This window comes from Gopherus evgoodei, chromosome 3, assembly GCF_007399415.2.
Source record: "Gopherus evgoodei ecotype Sinaloan lineage chromosome 3, rGopEvg1_v1.p, whole genome shotgun sequence".
In the NCBI taxonomy this organism is placed as follows: Eukaryota; Metazoa; Chordata; order Testudines; family Testudinidae; genus Gopherus; species Gopherus evgoodei.
Genome location: NC_044324.1, coordinates 77,405,016 through 77,425,811, shown reverse-complemented (window position 1 = coordinate 77,425,811; position 20,796 = coordinate 77,405,016). Strand labels below are relative to the sequence as shown.

The 20,796-nt window shown below is 42.0% G+C and overlaps 1 protein-coding gene across 1 annotated transcript in view; it reads right to left on the bottom strand.

Annotated features, from left to right (window-relative positions):
• ORC3 (origin recognition complex subunit 3) overlaps window positions 1-20,796 on the bottom strand; it is a 98,833-nt gene that overhangs the window by 12,758 nt on the left and 65,279 nt on the right. Inside the window, 5 exon segments of the mRNA XM_030555903.1 lie at window positions 2,112-2,253; window positions 3,291-3,388; window positions 4,952-5,037; window positions 7,039-7,172; window positions 20,076-20,155. Of these exon segments, the coding sequence (XP_030411763.1) occupies window positions 2,112-2,253; window positions 3,291-3,388; window positions 4,952-5,037; window positions 7,039-7,172; window positions 20,076-20,155 (540 nt within the window).

Genomic DNA, 20,796 nt, shown 5'->3' with positions numbered 1-20,796 from the left:
GAGACACTTGTCTCATGCTTGTGTGATTCTTATTGCTAACGTGGATTTCCCCTAAGCAATTCGAACAGCTTCTATGGGGATCACTGACTGGCCTGGGTTTCTTGCAATAGTCACAAGGTTTGAAGCCTGGGGATAGGGACATGCCCCGTCCCTCGGCTAAGTCCCATTCAGGACTAAAACGAAATCTACACTAAGTAGGGTTGCCAACTTCGATTGGACGTATTCCTAGAGGTTTCATCAGATGACAATCTTTAATTAAAGATTAATCTTTAAATTCCTGGATACTCCAGGACAATTCTGGAAGGCTGGCAACCCTAACACTAAGGGAACTATAAAACTAACCAATTTCTAACAACTAGATACAGAAAGTTCACAACTAGCTGAGAGGAGCAAGCTTGCCGAGGCAAGAAGACATTCCAGTACGGTCACTGGCAGTAAGAAGGAACTGAGGGTTAGGGGGAGCTGGCGTTACCCCTTATACCAGTGCATATGCATGCCACTCCAGGGGGCGCCAGAGCTGGTCCCTTACAAATACCACTGACAGAAAAACTTCCAGCACCAGGGCATGTGGCAAGCACACACACCTACAATGGAATGGACATGAGCAAGCACTCAAAGAAGAATTACAATTCTTTTGTATACATTTCTGTCAGGCTAAATACCAATCCAGTTCACATTTTGCTGAGGTAAAAGTTGGGTTAGAGTCCCATGAGAAATGGCGTCATATCATTAATCACTTGCTGGTACTTTACAGTGGCAGATTCTTTCCTGCCTGCACCTTTTTGATAGGAATAGCTCTGGATAGTAAGATCTTTATCAGAGAAGTTTTGCTCTGGTGAAAAGTACAAACTCTGCAGAATGTATAGACACTGTTGGGGAAATTATACCTTCAATTCAAACAGATTAAAATAGTAGTAATACACTGCTACAGCCAGTACTCCTACTAGGCACTTGAGTTAGACACCCAACAAGCATAAGAAATGCATCAAAAATGCAAAGAACAAATGTGTAAAGATAGAGATCTAGGTCTTTTACATTTCTGTATATTCAATTAAGAGAATATTCATTAAGCACATTAGAAACTGGATTTAGCTGGCTCTCTTAATCTAAGTCTTTTGTGTTTTTATAACCAGATAAAATTGTAAAGGGTCAGATAAATAAGCACACAGACAAACAAAACCAACACAGACTGGATCACAGAATTCAAACAAACATTTATCCAGTTTGGTTCCGGCTTATCAGGTGCTGGGTTTGACTCAGGCAGCAAGCATGCAAACATCTATGAATTGCAATAATCTCGTTATGTGGAAAAATGACCTTATTTTTAAAGGGAAAAAACTGGGACACAGGGATGGTTTGGATGGGCATCAGGGAACTGCGCATGTGAGTGGGAAAGAGAAAAGAATGCCAACTCCTGCCTCTCCTCAGCCAAGGAGCCTCACTCCCACCCACCCGTTCTCCTTCCCTGCCACCCTGTAGCTTTGACTATGTGCAGGGGGGCTGGTTTGGTTCAAGAGCTCATGGGGAGGTGGTGCGCGGATCACTGAAGATCTGGAACAAGAAGGGGCAGGGCATCACTGTTATAGGCATGAGGAGGAGGGAGTCTTTTAGATACTTTTGTATACAGCCAGTCTGTCCTCAATTTCAGCGGTTCAGCTGACCTCCAGCTCCATCAGACAGTCCATCTACATGAGTTTACAAAGACACAGGACAAAACACTATTTTTGTAATATGAACAGGGCCTATGGGACCAGATTTGGTAACTGGAGGACTCTCTTTTCAGGGACACAGGGTCACTCAGTCAAAGTGGAGGGTGAGAAAGTCTTTCTGCTTATCTCTGTAGAGAAGGCAGTTAAAAATGACGCTCTGGAAATTGCCTTCCCATCCAAAACTCTTAATGAAGCAGCATCAGCTTTTTCCTGAATCAGGCAAATTCTCTGGCTGTCAGCCAGTTCCCCAGCTGCTTCATAAAGAGCCACCTGCTAGTTCCTTGTAACAGACCCTACTGTGTCCCAAATGTTATGAAATAGCACACATTAGCCTCACACAGACCATGCATGAATTACACACAGAACTATGAACAAGTCACACAGTTGTTGTCCATTTCTTACTTTCAGGTAGCAATAGGGGTTGTTCAGAGCTGTGTGAAGAGCAATCCGTGGGGCAGCATTCAAGTGCTCACGGAGGGTGTTAGCTGTGTTGAAATACACCACCTCGTTCAGGGTCTGCATCTCTGCAGGAGCAAGGTAACTTCTAAAAGAACAACATGGAATGTATGAAAAAGACAACTCTTCTACTGAAGGGACACTACGAAACTCCACTGAAAGCTAAGCTTTCACAGAGATAGCAAGAATGTGCATTTCACAACAGGCATGGGCAGAAAATCTCTGAAAAATAAGATACTGCCAATACCTGGAAACAACGTCAAATAAAATGAGAATTTTAGGAATCATCAACTCAGCTTCCCACTTCAAACATTTCTTAACTAGAATCCTACCTACATCTGAGGCAAATTCACCCAACAATGCAGGCAATACCCAGAATGCTGACACCAGTCATCTGCCTGGCTCATTACTCCTACACCACCCATCCAATCTTTAAATCCCTTCACTGGCTTGCTCTCACCTTTGTTTTCAAAATTAAGCTTCTTGTCTTGGCTTATGTAGCTCTGCACAATCTAGCTCCTTGTGTCCTAGTCCCTTTTTGCTCCACACTTTTGATCCTTCCCTCTACTGAACATGCACAACTAATAGTTGCCTTCATAGCCTTCTCCAACCCTTGTCTCCACACTTTCTTCCTTGTGGATGTTTACGCTTGGAACTGTCTCCACGAACCCATCTGTCATGCCATGCATTAGCCAAAATAGAAATGGATATCAATCCCAGCCTATACAATGCAGAAAAGAAATAATGGATAGACCAATACTGATTATGGTGTGGGCCATTTTGACCTTTTCTTGTCAACTGCCATATTTTTCTTCATCTTCTGCAGCAGCAGGAATGAGTTGCGCAATTTATGTTTCAGACTCCTTACAGCATTCTATGGAAAAGTGGCATTTTCAGAGCCCTCATCCTGACATAGATGGCTACAGGGGCACTCAACAGCAACATTTCACGGAAATAAAAAGAGTAGAGAGGACATGTCTCATATTGCAGGACTACAGCTGTTTCTCCCAAGTCTGAACTGTTTGGTAAACTGTTGTTCCGTGTGTGCGCATGTATATATATTTTCTATGGTATCTTATGATACTGTATCAACTATTAAAGGGTCCAAAGAACAGGAAAGCTCACCTTACCAGGCTGTCTATAAAGTCAACAACTTCGAACCGGAGCATTTCAAACTTGGTTAGTTTCTTAGATCTTTTTGATTCTTTCAACGCCAGCAAAGTCTATAAAAGACAGAAAATGCACAGCCTACTCACTTTGGATGGCAAACCCATTCATCTAAAGTGATGCTGACAGGATTATTGCATTTTACAAATCAAGACATGAAAAACGATTGCCATAGCTCTCCTAGGTAACACATACTAATCTAAATGGAAATAAAATTAGACTGACAATACTGTGTTCCCTATCTTACAGAAGGCATACAAGTATCTGCCTGCTTAAGAATGGAAATAAATGTTTTCATTGTGAGAGTCTGTTTTACTAAGACAGAGTTAACACTAATCCTGACATTAGTGTCCTGAGGCTAGGACAAGAAAATTTCAGATTGCTTTTTCTCCATTCCTAAAATTAACATACATTATGGTGTTATAAAAGGAAAGAAAGAGTTGTCTCTTGGTGGGAGCCAGGGACGGAGACACAGGGAATTTGGATTCTCACCCCAGCTCTGCTTCTGATTTGCTATGCAACTTTGAACAAGTCACTTAGCCTTCCAGAGCCTCACTTTCCACATTCACAAAATGGGGATAATAATATGAACCTATGTCACAGGGAGGATGTGCAGATTAAAAGTCTGAACAGTTCTCAGATGCACGATGCAAGGTGCTATCAAAATGCTAACTGGCATTATTATATGAATTTGTTAGATGCAATGAGGTCTGACTCAACATGTGCAGTTAAATATATAAATAAAAGCACCTTTAGTGCTGAAATAAGTATTGATGTACCACTTGCTGTCAATTTAGCTACAACAAAATAACAGTGTAGAGAGATGTTGAACTAAACATTAGAACACTCCATAGTTGCACTTCATACACACCTTGTTTTCATAGTCTGCTACCAGGCTTGAAAAACCAGCTTGCCTAGGGCAACTAGAAATTTTAGTCAGAGTAAGGCTGGAGAGCTTCTGGCTTCTTCCTTGCAGTGCTGCTTTTATGGGGGGAGAGAGGGAGGGAGAGAAGAGGTAGGCAGAGCCAATCAGATGCTACTAACTCCTTTTTCCTTTTTTTTTTTAAGAATGAGGTGGAAGGAAATGAGAAACCCCTGCTGCTTTTCCTCTAAGAAGAAAAGGATAGAACTGGGAGCAGACAATCCAGATGTAGGAGAAGAAACCTGGAGGCTGAAGCTCTCTGCATATTAAGGAAGGCAACAATGGCATCTGCAAGGAACCTCTACAGAGAGGTAGAGGATTAGGATCAGAATTGATTGATAGGTGGGGGAAGGAGGTGGAGTAGAAAAGTGATTTATTCTTTGTGTGGGGAAATTTACTTACTGGAGGAATGTCAACACATGCCAACGTAAGTTAAATATGCATGGGACTGTGGTGCTGCAGGCTTTTTAAATCAAGGCCAGTATGCTTAGTCAGAAAGGCAGGAGTCACGGAAATTCTTCAAGCCTGTGGCTTCTTATCTGACATTTAGTTTGGGCAGGATATTAAATTTTCAAGTAACTCACAGAACATGATTCGCTCATAACTATTGTGTGCAGGGCGGATCTAACTAAGAATAATTAACAGCTCGAAAAAAATAAATCTTGAAACTAATTTGTAGAAAGTAAACTGGCCTGACCTTCTGAAGGTGATAGAGGTCTGTCTTCTTCTGGAGTTCCTTTTGTGATGACACAGACACATCTTGTACCTCATTGGCTTCTGCTACTGGAACAAAACCAGTGTTCAACACACGGGGTAAACTTTTTCTAATATCTACAGAAACTCAGTGACCCAAGCGAAATTGAGACAGGGTCAATGGTACTCTTTCATGTTAGATGAGGACACAAGTCCAGTTAGCTATTACATTTTTCCCCTGGCAACAAACACTTCACTGTGTAATTTATATTGTGAACAGTTATTCAAAAACAGCAAATTCAGCCCTGTGCAGAGGGCCAGCACAAGGCCTATGCCTCACTTACATTTCACTTCAAACTTCTGGACCATATCCTCAACAGGTATAAATTGGCAAAGCTCCACTGACCTCAATGAAGCAGCCACTTAATGAGCTTTTAAAACGTCTCACATTGTAAATTTACATTTTTCCCATGCAAAATTTTTAAAGAGAAAATAGATTATCATCCGCCATTCCCAAACTCCATAACCTGGATTTACTGAAGTGAGAGCAAAGTGAAAAATAGAACATACTGAAGCATTTGACTGACCAGTTTTATCTTAATTTTAACCTATGCCTGAATCTTGCTTTCAGAACCCTGTAGTTTGTATATCAATAATTGTATATCAATAATTGTATCAATAATTAGCAACTTTGCTTTAAAAAAAAATCCTGATTCTCTGGTGATGGGTGAAGTCTCAATTTTGATTCATTTTAAAACAAACAATTCCTATCACAGTAACAACTAATAATATTCAAAGCAACAGACTGTTAGGTTAGTTGCATTGCTTATGGGGTTGTCACCTGTAGGTCACAGGTTTAAGTCTGGCTCATGTCAGTAGTGAAGTCTGATAGCTGTTTGGTGGATTACATGAAATGAGTTGGTAGTTGCAGTCCAATTTTAGTGGACAGGTGTCAACATCATAAAATCCATCACCACAGTTTTCTGTCAGTATCAACAAAGGTCAAAGATTCAATAAGCATGGAGACTATACTGCCCCCTCACCCTAGAAGTCGTTTATCAAAATCAGGGTGAGGTACATTAATGAGCATAGGGAAGACTGTAGATGTGCTGCCTATTTTCAGTGTTGCCAAATTCTGCAACTTTATCATTACTCTTGTGATCTTGGAAGTCTTTCTTAAAGCCTCATTTCCTGAAGACAACTGTTATGGGATAATGTCAGCTTTAATCTACAAACAAGAAAGTAAGCTTCTAGTTGCTCATAGTTGCAGACAAAAGCCTGAAAACATGAAGAGAGTGCACTGAAGGCTCTGAAAATGAAGGCAAACAAAAACAAAAAGTCCAAATGTATTTATATATTTTTTTTAAATCTCAAATTTTAAGCCACTCATTTTTGAATGCTTGAGATTGGCTATACTCTATACTGCGGTTACAAAGAGGCTGTTAATATAGGACCTTTCACTTTTTGACTTGGGCTTCACTGTTGAACTCTACAGGTTGCCACTGACCATTACCACTGCAATCAGGCCACTCTGACCTGAACAATCCATCTCTTATTAGGATCTGTGACTTAATCTGCACATTTTTATTAGCTGGCATAGTAACGAGCAGATGTATGTGTAAATGAGTTTGCTACTATTATTTTTTTCAAGTTTTGACTTATTCATGAAATGTTTTTGAAAGCTGTAAAGCACTTGATGAAAAACCTAAATATCTATATATCGATATAGATATAGATATAGATATCTATATATCTATCTATCTCAGATGTCATTTATCATCAACCTCCTTTGATCTGTCCAGTTCTTTGTTTCACACCACTTTTCCATTTTACAAATGATGGGCCTCATCAGATGTAATACAAATATCAACAATCCCTATTTTGCATATCAATCATTTTTGAGAAGATGTACTCCACGTCAAAAACGCTTGCCATATTGATATTCTCATGTGGAGAAATTTTTGGGTTTGATCTCAAAATATCATGAGACATCAGCAGGGCCAGTGAATTTAATCAGAATGTAGATCCTCTGAGGCCATTTTATAGCAGATTATTGATGCCAAACAATTTGGCAGTAGGTTACATGCTTACCTTCCAGATTTTGAAATCGTGCCAGGAACTCCTCCAGTTTCTCTACCGTGTTGCTAAACTGTTTTCCAGAAGGTGATATAAAAATCTCTGCACATTTTTGAAGTATGGCCACCAACTCATCTTTAGCCAACATCCTAAAAAACAGAATCAAATAGCTAATGATGTAATATAACAAGCAAACAGGAAAAGCATTTGCTGAAGTACTTAGAATAATGTTCAGTACTGTATTTTCTACTCATCTGAAAAAAAGAAAAGAAAAGAATCCCTAAGTTCTGTAATTTAAAGCTGCCAATTTTCTTGTAAAGTTGATTTCCTAAAGAATAAACTAAGGCTGTTTAGATTTTATATTCAAAGCTCAATATTTAAAAAGGGCTGAAGTATTGACTGAGCTAGAAGAAATCATCCTTAAATTCCCCCCTAGAATAGATGGTGAATAGTTTCTTGAGAGTACCCAGTCTATGACATCATCTAGAGCTGGAAGTACCTTTGTATGCTTTCCCTCTAGGATCTGATTTAGAAGTGGGAACTTGGACTTAAAACTTGACATGGTGTTCATGATTCATGCCAAACAAGGTGTGTGAATCATAAACCAGAATAGCCTCGCCTGGCATTTCAACATCACAAAACTCATTACGTTCTGGGATCCAGAATGAACTTGAAACACAGTCAAAGTTAATGATTCAGGTATTTAATTAATATAAAACCACCACTTTGTATTTATACAGCACTTATAATCTGTAGAGCCCAGGATTGCTTAGTCTCAATATTTTCATTCTAAAGATATCAAATCAAACATCAAATACAAATTAAATCTAAAAGTATCTATATAATAATACTCCAGGATAGTCTCCTGTCTGTGTCTCACCCCGAAGCCTAAACTATCTGTTGAGTCAGTGTGAAAGAATGGAAACAGCTACAAGTGTGGTTGAGAGCTCTTTTTGTTCAGAATATCACCAGGTTCACCATGTTACTTTTCAATTTTTAAATTCTCAGCCATTTTGACTTTACAAATTACATTTTTGCAACAGCAAGGCCTAGTGATCTAAGTCATTAATACCTCCTTAGAGCTATGGCAGTGGCTGTGGCAGCAGAGTTTGAGGTGTGTAGCCAGCTATGTTGCTATAGATATATGCGTACCGGGTTTGAGGGTTCACCTCCTCAAATGGTTCACCCAAGTATGGCACTCTTATTTTAAATTAGTGTTTTCACCTCTTGCTCCACCAAACTCCTTTGTTTGCAAGGTAAAAGGTCTTTGTAAATGGACTCTTTGTACATCAAAACAATAAAGGTAATTTATTAGCCAAAAAGGAGTGCAAGGGGGCATAACGTAAACAAGTTGTGATGTAAACACATTTGTGAGTCAGCTTGTCACTCCCGTCCAATTCTTTCAATTACGAAAAGTCAAAGAATTAGTCCTTGATTTAAAGCCCTATAAAAGGAAAATAAAATTACTGTAAAACAATTTGGCAGCAAGGAACCAATTAGCAGCCCTACAAAAGTAATTTTGGAAGGTTATCTCCTATCCAAAAAATAGTTTTTGCTAGTAGTAGTGGATTTCTTTTTCAGACAGCAGTGGCAGAAAAGTGGTTAAGGCTCTGGTAGAACAGACCCCGTCCTTCTTTAGCCACAGTTTTCAGGGATTGTGGGAAAGATCAATTTATCAAAATTAAAAGCTGGTAAATGCCAATGGCAAATTAGAAAGTTTTAATTCCCACAATCTTAATGGCTTTTAGAATCACTTCCATTGCCTCAACTGGCCAATCACCTTTTAAGGTGATGGTCAGAAGCGAAATAACATTTTTAAGCACCTTCTATAGCAAACCAGTGACTCCCAAATGAAGAAGATTAAAATGGATACATACCTGCCATCCTTGCACAACCATATATGCAAGATGCATTGGTATGTAGTAGTTAGAATTGGCCTATTTTAATAAAATTGGTAACCAAGTCATGCTCTTTTCATATAAAATATCAGCATGGTTGCTACCACAGGTGGTTAAAACCATATCACCTTAACAAGCTGATTTATCTGTACAGAATATTCAAGTAACTATTAATATACACAAAGTAAATAAAGTTGTACCATGCTAATCAATTAAAGTTGTACCAGGAAAAGAGACCTCTCCTTTGCAGGTGTCCAACAACTCAAAATCCTCAGAGGCAAAGTTGGAACAAGCACACAGCAAAATGCTCTTTGTCCTCTGCAGCAGCTTTCATGTCCTCACAATTAATCTGATGCAAGCCCAGGCCTTTGGAGCACCTGGTCTGCAGAATGCACAGTATCCAGCCAAGCTGACTGAAGACTCTCGATCTCCAGTACTTGATTCCCATAAAGTAGAAATAGAGAAAATGGACTTTCAGGTAAAAACTCCAGACAGTGTGAACCCTAACACCGTAGTAACAGTGGTCTGGAGCTGACAACAGCAGTCCATTGTAAGACGACCTGATGCTGCACTGGTGGCATCCTTGGAACAGTATGATCTGAGCCCCGGATGACAAAGTTTACAATCTGGAGTAATGGGACTGCATTAGCCTTACACAAAGTGCCAGTTCATGTACAAGAAAGATATATACCTGAAGGGGGTCCTGGTGGTCAAAACATTTCCCCATCTCCAGTAGCACAATCAAGGGACCCTACTCCTAGCAAGTCCTATCAAATTGTAAAGGGCCCAATAGGCAAAAGTGTGACCCTTAGCTATGGGCTAGTAGATGTAAACATTTCACCTTAGGTAAACTGGAAATAGATCTTTCCCCGATCAATAAATCGGTGGGGGAGGGAGGGAAGGTGGCTACACCTGTAGCAGAGGTATTCATCAATCAGGTTCACTTTATGTATGTTCCTGTTGTGTTAAATCTGTTAAGTGGCACGTGGGTAAATTCAGTTATTGGAAAGACTCCAAAGTGGCCTCTTTCTTTTCATTATTCTTTGTGGATAAGATAACTGCTTATCAACAATGGGTGCAGGATATTACAAATTTGGAAATCCATGCCTAGCATCAGTAATGTATCCCTAGGGGAAAAGGAGGAACTGATGCATTGGGGATCATAAAAACTGTCAAGGTTATTTGGAAATGGAATGTCAATTTGGAATCAGGTGGATACTGAAAAATTTAGGAGACACATTCTATATTACAGGGACAGTGTCAATCCAGTGCTGCAAGGGACAAAAGATCAATCAAACAAGGAAAGATTTATAGCAGATAATACGCATGAAAAAGGTAGACTGTTTAATGAAACTCAAATTAAAATTAATCAGTCAATTAAACAATAATAATCAGGAAAGGTATCAGTATACGGGAAAGAAAATTATTTGTTCAGCATACAGTGAATATGTATTAATACCATCAGCAACGCATTGCAGTTCTTGGAACTAGGAAAGGTCACAGATTTAGCCATGGATGAGCAGCTGCTAAACTGGTATTATGCAAAATCTTTTTAAACCCAGGGAGAAAAGCTAATTGTTTAAATTCTTGTCAAAAATTGTCATTGGAGTAAATCAGAAATATGGTGATCAACTTGTTATTTAACAAAAAAATTGCATCACATCAAAATCCTTATGTCTTCTTTACAGTCTCGTTGCCACTGTTTGATCCAGATGAGGATTTTAAGACAATTGGTAGCTAAGGACTCAATAAATGTACCTCCTCTGGTGGTCTATCATTGAGCACCCAAACCTAGAAAGTTCCATGAATTGCCTGTTGCTCTGACAAAAGGTATCAGTACATCTGCAGGTATAATGTGTTTGTGGCAGACATGCTGCTGTGTGGCCAAAAGGAAGGGTACCAACTATGAAACCAATCATCAGCGTTATCATCCCTCGTTAAGATGACCAAGCTCCCACAGAAAGGTCGACCTCTGGTGGAGATGGCCAATATTGTATAGTGACCAACCATCAAAAATATTATCCTGGTCAGAGTGCAAGGTCATGACTAAGGGCTTGTCAACACTACCCACCAAATCAGCAGGCAGCGATCGATCCAGTGGGGGTCGACTCAATAAATCGACCGCTGAGCGCTCTCCCATCGACTCCGATACTCCACCAGAACGAGAAGCGCAAGCGGAGTCAACAAGTGAGCGTCAGCTGTCGACTTACCACAGCAAAGACACGGCAGTAAGTAGATCTAAGTCTATCAACTTCAGCTACACTATTCATGTAGTTGAAGTTGCACATCTTAGATTGACCCCATGTGGTAGTGTAGACAAGCCCTAAAAATTCTGATTTTATCCAAAGGTGCATATATTAATTGGACATATGGCAGTTTCCCCAGTACCCGTTTTAAAAATGAAACGGTTTTTACTGCTAAACCAGAATATCAGGATCTAGTCCGACAGAACACAACAATGTTGCAGCTTCATATTGCCCTTCTTAATTTAAAGTTAAGCTAGTTAATAAGTGTAAAGATTCACACTTGATAAAAATTAGTAATGAAGTAACCAAGGCAGGACAAATGCTCACCAGGTTAATGGATGGAGGTGATTAGGTGTTAACTGAACCTCTATGGATGGAGATTGACTGAACAGAGGAACTGTAGTGAAACTGGAGTAATCTTTGTTGTATTGTGTTGTAAGCATTGTAAAATCACAGGTCTAAGCAAAGGGTATTAAGCATTCCCCCAAATACCTCCCCTAGAAAACCAACCCGATTGTCTCCACTGAGAATCCTATTATCTCACAGCAAGTGACCAATTAACCTCAGGTAACCCAAACTAAGGAACCATATTGTGTGTCCAGGCAACCAGCAGCAGTATACCAGGTACATGAACATTCCTATGCTTGTATTCATCCATGACAGCCAATACAGTGTCTCCTTATGGATGGTATATGTTGTTAAGACCCTAAATAGCAGTGTGATAGGGTTCACTAGCAATCACCCCATTGAGGGGAGGAGAGAGGAGGTGACTTGTAGCCAGCTATGTTGTTATAAATATATAGGCATACACTAAGGTACAGGTGTGGAGTAATGTAAAAGCCTACATTCTCAAGCCTGTAAAGTCAATATCTAAGCCAAATTAAGGCCCAAGGCTTAAACACTTGATATACCCAACTAACCAGTAAACAACCCTATATCACAAGACAAAATGCTGTTATAAGCAAGTGTTGCTAAACTGCTGGCAGATAAAATATCTAAAGCTGACATCTTGTGGTTAAGGTTGGACATCTGCTGATGTGCTTACAACAATGCCAAGGTAACTAAATGATGTATATGCTAATAAGCTCAAAGTAAAAGACCCAGTAACCTACAGGAAAAAGGCACCCCAACATTAGTAGGGTGAGGAAATACAGATAAAGAAAAGAGGCTGAAATCCCTACTGAATATGCATTAGACATAGTAGGCATCACCATAACCTCTGATAAAAAGTGGCACTTGCCCATGGGTGATTTCCGAGAACCTGTCGGCCAAGGGTCATTCTAGCTTCTGTGGGGATCCCCAGCAGATGATGATGTGAATATGTAAGTTTGATGTTTGTATTATCTCTGCATACTTTGCTACATTGTAGTGTTTGTGATATTGCTGATTCTGCTAATAAAACTCAAAGTCAGAAGATCTTCCCTAAGTGCATGTGTGTCTCACACACAGTAACTAACACTGTGGCCGATCTCAAGACAACTGAACCCTGACAAATCATATAATGTTAATTGGAAACGCTAGACAATACCTAACCAATTGATCAAGCAACAGATTTCATAGCCAGACATGCTGAGGGCAGCCTAAGCTCTTAGCTGCTTCCTTCTGTTCGTCCAATAAGGAGTCCAGTATACAGTTAACGGAAAGCCATGACACAGTTACATTAGGACATGACAGCTTGATAATTTGCCACACAAAAACTCACAGAAGTAGAAGAATAGACCTTTTCTACAATAGCATCCAGTCTATTCCCTTTTCTTCCCAAGGGAGCACACAAGGATGCCCTGTTACTTTTAAATAATTCCTGGGCTGCAGACACTGACATGGATAATCAGCCAAGGAATGTTGTAACAATTAATAAATACATTTAAAAAAAAAAGTGTGCCTCCGATTGTACAGGATACATACAATTAGCACCCCCTGCTCCAAATATACTGCTGGCGAGGACACAGGAAAGTGCCAAATGTCCTTTGCTGGACAGAGCAGTCCTCGGAGAATAGGAAGTGTAATCCTGCCTTTTGTCTGCCATTCCATGATCTTACGAAGAGGATCAGATGTTGCCAACACTCCCATCTGTAACTGCAGGGTAACAGCCATCCTCCCCACCAGCTCCTGAAATTGCTTCTATTAATTTGCAGGGGAGACAAATGAAGTCTCAATTTGATCCTTAAAGGACATATCATCAGTATATTCTTTGATTGGTGACTGCTGCACTTCCTCTGAAGGACTCTCCTCCCAGTCGTCATACACGTGTCACTCTTTGAGGAGGCAATGATTCTCCTGCCAGCACTGGTCAGATCTGTGCTTATTGAAAGATGGGTCCCCTTGAAGGCAGTGGTGCCTAAGAAGATCAGTGCTGGGAAAGCTCTTGGCACCAATAGAGGTGACTCCAGTGCTGCAAGGGGCACTGGTTTCAGCATTATCACCAGTGCTGAAATAGGTGCCATGTTGGTTTGGACAGCACTGAGTCCTGAAGGCACAGTCACATTAACAGGGGAGCTGGCATCTTTCCAGGGAAATGGAACTTTCAGCAAGGGAAGATAGCTAAGAGTATGTCTACACTACGAAATTAGGTTGATTTAATAGAGGTCAATTTTTTTAGAAAATCGATTTGATACAGTTGATTGTGTGTGTCCCCACTAAGCACATTAAGTCAGCGGTGTGCATCCACAATACCGAGGCTAGTGTCGACTTTTGGACTGTTGCACTGTGGTAGCTATCCCACAGTTCCCGCAGTCTCCACTGCATACTGGAATTCTGGGTTGAGCTCCCAATGCCTGATGGGGCAAACACATTGTCGCGGGTGGTTCTGGGTACATGTCGTCAGGCCCCCCTCCCTCTCTCCATTAAAGCAAAGGCAAAAAATCATTTTTCACCTTTTTTCCTGGGTTACCCATGCAGATGACATACCACAGCAAACAGAGTCAGCTCAGCTCACTGTCACCATATGTCTCCTGGGTGCTGCTGGCAAACGCTGTACTGCAATGTTACACAGCAGCATCCCCTTGCCTTGCTGACAGCAGACGGTACAATACGACTGCTAGCCGTCGTCGTCGTCTTGTGGGTGCTCCTGGCCGACCTCGGTTAGGTTGGTCAGGGGTGCCTGGGCAGACTTGAGTGCTCCTGGCCAGCCTCAGTGAGGTCAGTCGGGGGCGCCTGGACAAAAATGGGAATGACTCAGGTCATTCTCTTCTTTAAATTTTGTCTAATGGAGATTCAGTCCGGCCTGGATCATCATACCAGCTGGAGGCTTCTGCCTCAGGCTGCTCTCCCAGTCGGCAGCACCGCGCGGTCACATCTACCCCAGCCTACCCCTTGCTCCCATGGTTCATGAAGCCTGGACAGTAGTAAGGAGCAGTTCAACTACAGGCTGAGCAAGTGCATAATGGTGGTAGAATGTGCCTTTGGACGTTTAAAAGCTCACTGGTGCAGTTTACAGACTCGGTTAGAGCTCAGCGAAACCAATATTCCCATCATTATTACTACTTGCTGTGTGCTCCGCACTATCTGTGAGAGTAAGGAGACGTTTATGGCGGTGTGGTAGGTTGAGGCAAATTGCTTGACCGCTGGTTACACGCAGCCAGACACCAGGGCAGTTAGAAGAGCACAGCAAGGCGCGCTGCACATCAGAGAAGCTTTGAAAACCAGTTTCATGACTGGCCAGGCTACAGTGTGAAAGTTCTGTTTGTTTCTCCTTGATGAAAACCTGCCCCTTTGGTTCACTCTATTTCCCTGTAAGCCAACCGCCCTCCCCTCCCCTCTTTGATCTCCACTTGCTGAGGCAATAAATCAAGTATCAGAGGGGTAGCCGTGTTAGTCTGGATCTGTAAAGCAGCAAAGAGTCCTGTGGCACCTTATAGACTAACAGACATAATAGGCAATAAAGTCATTGTTGTTTCAAATTAATGCATTCTTTATTAATTCATCACACAAATGGGGGAATAACTGCCAAGGTAGCCCGGGAGAGGTGAGGGAGGAGAGAAGCACAGGGGTGGGGTAGTTGTAGGGGCACCCCCTAGAATGGCATGCAGCTCATCATAGAAGCGGCATGTCTGGGGCTCTAACCCAGAGCAGCCATTTGCCTCTCTAGTTCTTTGGTAGGCTTCAAGCGGCACTGCTGCGGGTCCCTGTTATAACCTTGGTCCTTCATGCCCTTGGAGATTTTTTTCAAAACTTCCAGCATTTCATCTTTTGGAATGGAGTTCGGATAGCATAGATTCGTCTCCCCATACAGCAATCGGATGCAGTACCTCCCGTTCGATCCATGCTGGAGCTCTTTTGCGATTCTGGGACTCTATGATCACCTCTGCATGGTAACCTGTGCTGATCACCTCGCTGCGCTGGCCAAACAGGAAATGAAATTCAAAAGTTCATGGGGCTTGTCCTGTCTACTGGCCAGTGCATCTGAGTTGAGAGTGCTGTCCAGAGTGGTCACAATGGAGCACTCTGGGATAGCTTCCGGAGGCCAATGCCGTCAAACTGTATCCACGCTACCCCAGATTCGACCCAGCAGGGTCGATTTCAGCACTAATCCCCTCATCGGGGAGGAATACTGAAATCGATTTGAAGAGCCCTTTAAGTCGACAAAAATGGCTTAGTCACGTGGACGGGTGCAGGGTTAAATTGATCCAACGTTGCTAAATTTGACCTAAACTCGTTGTGTAGACCAGGGCTAAGGCTCTCAGGAGCCAATTGCAAGAGCTTGTGTGGTCAGTTTAGAGGGAATCCCGTGCTCCTCAAGGACATTCTGGATCTATACCAATGACAAATATTTCTCCATGGTCAAGCAGCAGAGACAAGCCAAAAGGTTTGAAAGAGGTCCCTCAGTCATGAGATGGGAAATCAAATGTGTTACAGATATGTGCACCACTGAGATGACTAGCTCACTCAAGTACAGAACCTCAAGTTGAGGAGATGTGTGTGCGCCAAGTGCAGTGATGAGACTGGTAAGGTGGTGACAAGCAATAGAGGAGGAAAGCAATACCACCTCCTCTTTTTCTCCATAGGCTCCTTTTGTGAATCAGAATGCTTCCTCTTTTCCTTTCACTTCCCAATAACAGGTTACAAGGAGACCTGGTAGCGCTTTTCTCACTCTTGGAACCGACTGATGTCAACTCTAATGGTGCTGTGTGAGTTTTTGGTGCAACAGCAGTGTGGACATAATGGTGTTGCTAGAGCAGTCTGTTTTGATGGAGCTGGGAGCCAACACTAAGGGTGGAAGGGTGTGCTTCAGGACTCTTCACAGAAGACCTTAGCACAGAGACAGACCTCACAACTCAGAAAAGGAGTTTTAGAACAGTCCAGCTGAAGGTTTAAGGCAACCAAATGCAGTTGAAGTCTTAAGTCTCTGAACTTCCTTGTCTGAGGGGTGAAGAAATGGCAAATAGTGCACTGAGACTCTATGTGAGCCTCTCCCAGGCATACTAGACACCAGATGTGTGCATCTCATTTCAGGAAAGATGACTGAATCCTCTCTGAAGTTTGGGACCCAGAATAGCTCAGAGATAACCCAAAGCAAGTGGCTCCAGATACTCTTAAGTATACTAAAGAACTCTAACCAAGTAACTATGAGGGATGACAGATCTCACCCTGGGCCACCACCCAGCAGCTCACTGGAGCCAGTGGAGAAGGGGGCTAAAGGAGCTCGAGCTCATCAAAGGTTCTGCCCATGAAGTTCCTGATTGGGTGAATCATCTGGCCCCACCAATTAACTCATATGCACCACTTAAGCTAGAAGAAGGTACAAGAAGTCATCCAAGCAACTAGGTGAATCTCCACCTGCCACTTCAGACCCTGTCTTCTTGCTTGACTCCTGTGCCCTGTACTTCTGCCTGTTCCTGTTCACCTTATCCCAGATCTGCCTCTGTCCCTGGTTCCCACTTTTCTTGCTCCAAGTCCCTGCGCCTCCACCCTATCCAATGCCAGCTTTGCCTTCTGGTTTAACTCCTTACTCCAACTCCAGGTTGGCCCCTGGCTCATCCTAAATCTGACTCCAACTTCAATCCTTCACTTGACTTTGGACTCTCTGTCTCAAGCTCCAACGCTGGCTCCAGTTTCTGGCTCCTGACTAACTACAAGGCATGACAGCCAATACTGTAGGAATCAGAGTAACTAATTGTAAAAAGCTAACTAGCCTGTGGACATGAGAGAGTTCCATTCAGCTCTCTACAGTGGCAGCAAAGGAACTGTGTCACTCCAATGTATAGAGAGAAGCAAGGACATTATCCTAGTGGGAGAGCACTCTTGTACCCTTCAAAATACATGGCTTTTCTATGCAGTTCATAGCTCCATGTCAGAGGTGCCAAATCCCATAAGTGAAAATGCACAGAGCCCTCGAAGGATTCCCCATGACCCCAGCTCTGTGTCTATCTGCTCCTTTCTTGTATGCCAGCAACATGAAATCCTATTATCTGAGCATTTCATATTTGCACCTGATCGCCTACCATCATAGAGAAAATTTTCACAAATGTTTGTAACTGTAAAGTGGCAACCATATCATATCTTTTCAAAAATTGCTTTGATGCTGTTTCTATTTTAAACACTGCTAGTCAACAGGAAAACTTGATTTGGTGGAACCTTCACTGAAATTACAATACTAAAGAAAATATTACGTAGGGGCCATGCAAATCTTTATTATTTTTCTTCATAGAATGCTTTACAGCTGTAAACAGGTCACTTGGAACACATTACTTTCAGAGCATTTGGCTTGCCAACACTGGGAGACAAGGTGGATCTTTTATTGTACCAACTTCTGTTGTGAAAGAGACTAGCTTTCAAGCTACAGAGAGTTCTTCAGGTTTCCCGTTACCCAGTGAAATTACTAAGAGCTGGGCTAAATGATGGCGCCTCAGAACATAGCAGAAGTGGCAGTGAGCAGCAAGCAGCAGCAGCAGCAGCAGCAGCAGCGATAAGTGGCAAAGCTGAGCAGCAGAAGAGATGTCACCTCTGCCACTGTTAGCAAGAGCCCTACACGCGGCTATTTTTAATCTGACTCTTGTCCTGCTCCCGTTACTATGGCAGCGGACCCTGCAGGACCCCACAGGATCCCAGTCTTGTGCAGAGGGAATTAGCAACAGTGAGACAGTTGTAGAGGCAGCAGAAGAGGCACCCTTTCAGGGATGGGAAGTGAAGCCATGTGAAAGCACCTCTGAACTCTAGCTTTTCAGTGACCAAACACAACCACTCTGAGTGAGGTGCAGCGGAGGGAAAGGGGAGCAGCACGTTAAACACCCATTCATTCACTGGACTTTCATACCACAAGGTGGGATACTGAGGTAAAGGATGTTGCCCAATGTACTGTGGGGTGAGTGTTTGCTTCCGGTTACATGCTTTTGAAGTGTACATGCGGTTGAAGTGTTTTCCCAAATTAACGCTGGGTTCCCTTTCCCTTTTAATAAAAGTTTTCTTTTGTTAGACACAGGCTCAGTGATTGACAGTGGGAAAGGACTGCCTCTTAGAAATACCCAGGGGTGGTAGTTCATTTTCCCAAATTATTGGGTGGGAGCTAGTACTAGTTCTGTTTTGTAATATTAAGAGGAATCCTCAGATATTGAACCTGGTCCTTGTTGCTGATGTCTTGAACTGGCAGAGGGGTAGCATAGCTCAAACACTTATCTCTTTCACCAACAGATGTTGGTACAATAAAAGATATGACCTCACCCACCTTTCCTCTCTAATATTCTGGGACCAACATGGCTACAATATCACTGCAAACAACACTGATAATGTTTCTTGACTGATAACAAAAGAGTATCACAAAACAACAAGAGCAACACTTAGGACAAAAGAATCCCATGCACTGCTACAGGTGGGGGACTGACTGGCTAAGCAGCAGTTCTGCAGAAAAGGACCTGGGAGTTACAGTGGATGAGGAGCTGGAACTAGGTCAACAGTGTGCCCTTGTTGCCAAGAAGGCTAACAGCATATTGGGCTGCATTAGTAGGAGCACTGCCAGCAGATTGAGGGAAGTGATTATTCCCCTCTGTTCGGCACTGGTTAGGCCACATCTGGAGTATTGTGTCCAGTTTTAAGCCCCCTCACTACAGAAAGGATGTGGACAAATTGGAGAGAGTCCAGTGGAGGACAACAAATGATTAGGGGGCTGGGGAAAATGACTTACGAGGAGAGGCTGAGGAAACTGGGCTTATTTAGTCTGCAGAAGAGAAGAGTGAGGGGGGATTTGATAGCAGCCTTCAACTTCCTGAAAGGGAGGGTTCTAAAGAGGATGGAGTTCGGCTGTTCTCAGTGGTGGCAGATGACAGAACAAGGAGCAATGGTCTCAAGTTGCAGTGGGGGAGGTCTAGGTTGGATATTAGGAAAAAAAACTATTTCACTAGGTAGGTGTTGAAGTACTGGAATGGGTTACCTATGGAGGTGGCGGAATTTCCATCCTAAGAGGTTTTTAAAGCCCAGCTTGACAAAGCCCCGGCTGGGATGATTTATGGGGATTGGTCCTGCTTTGAGCAGGGAGTTGGACTAGATGACCTCTTGAGATCCCTTCCAACACTGATCTTCTATGAATTTTATTAATCAAATTATGAAGATCTAATAAAAAAATAAAAAAAAGAACACCATCATTTAAACAAATATTCCAAACAAATTACCAAAGTCCAGATTCTGACTCTCTCATTCAGGTTGAGTAGCCTCAATGACTTCAGTAGGACTACTCAGGGCGTAATCAGCATGAGGGAAAGATATTAGAATCTAGCCTCAAATAGCTTCTGGAAGTTCCACTGAGAAGAACAGGCTTGCAAATTTAAAATGATTGAAAATGTAATTGGCTATCAATCAGTCTAGTCCATTGCAAAACTTCTTGTCCGGCAGAGTTCTAAATGTAAAGTTCTAGAGAAACAGATGGAAGATATTCTATATGTCTAAAACGAAACAAGAAAATGGAAAGGAGAAAGATTACCTTAGTAACTGAATAGCTGACTCATATTCTTCTGTTTCCCACACACTCTTTCCCAAACATGCACAATGCAGCTCTCTGATCTATAAACCAGTATATGAGTAAAGGGAACACAATGTTTTACAAAACAAGCAATGAGTTAGTTTTACATTCACTTTTCAAAACAATGACTGACTCATTCAAAGAGTGATCCTGTGAGCAGCTGAATGCTCTCAACTCTCACTGACTGCAGTTTGAAGTGAAAGCACTCAGGATCTCTTGGGACTAGGCCCTCCGTATGGCAAGAATATGCTTGCTGCTCAGCGCTACGTTTTAACAGGGTCCATTCAGGTGATGGGAATGCAGGGATTAGAAATGACCTTGAATCAAACACTCTGATTCAAACATTCCACATTCCCAAACATTAGGAAAGTTCAGAGTGAATTCCAGCTAAGATCCACATCTATTAACAATGTATCTGATACATCTAGAATCAATGGGGAAATGCACATCATGGAATGTTCTGCAGCATTAATAGGAGAATGTGGGGGAAAATAACTGCTTGGTATGAGAAATTGTTTGGTCATACCAGAGCTCTAACACAAAAGTCAATATACAACTAACTACTAAGAATACCCATGACTGTCCCATCACTGCTATGTTGTTCCTGCCAAAAGGATGTTAATTCTCATCGAAATCTAACCATTAGGCAACTAGTTGATTGATGATAGGAGGAATGGAAAAT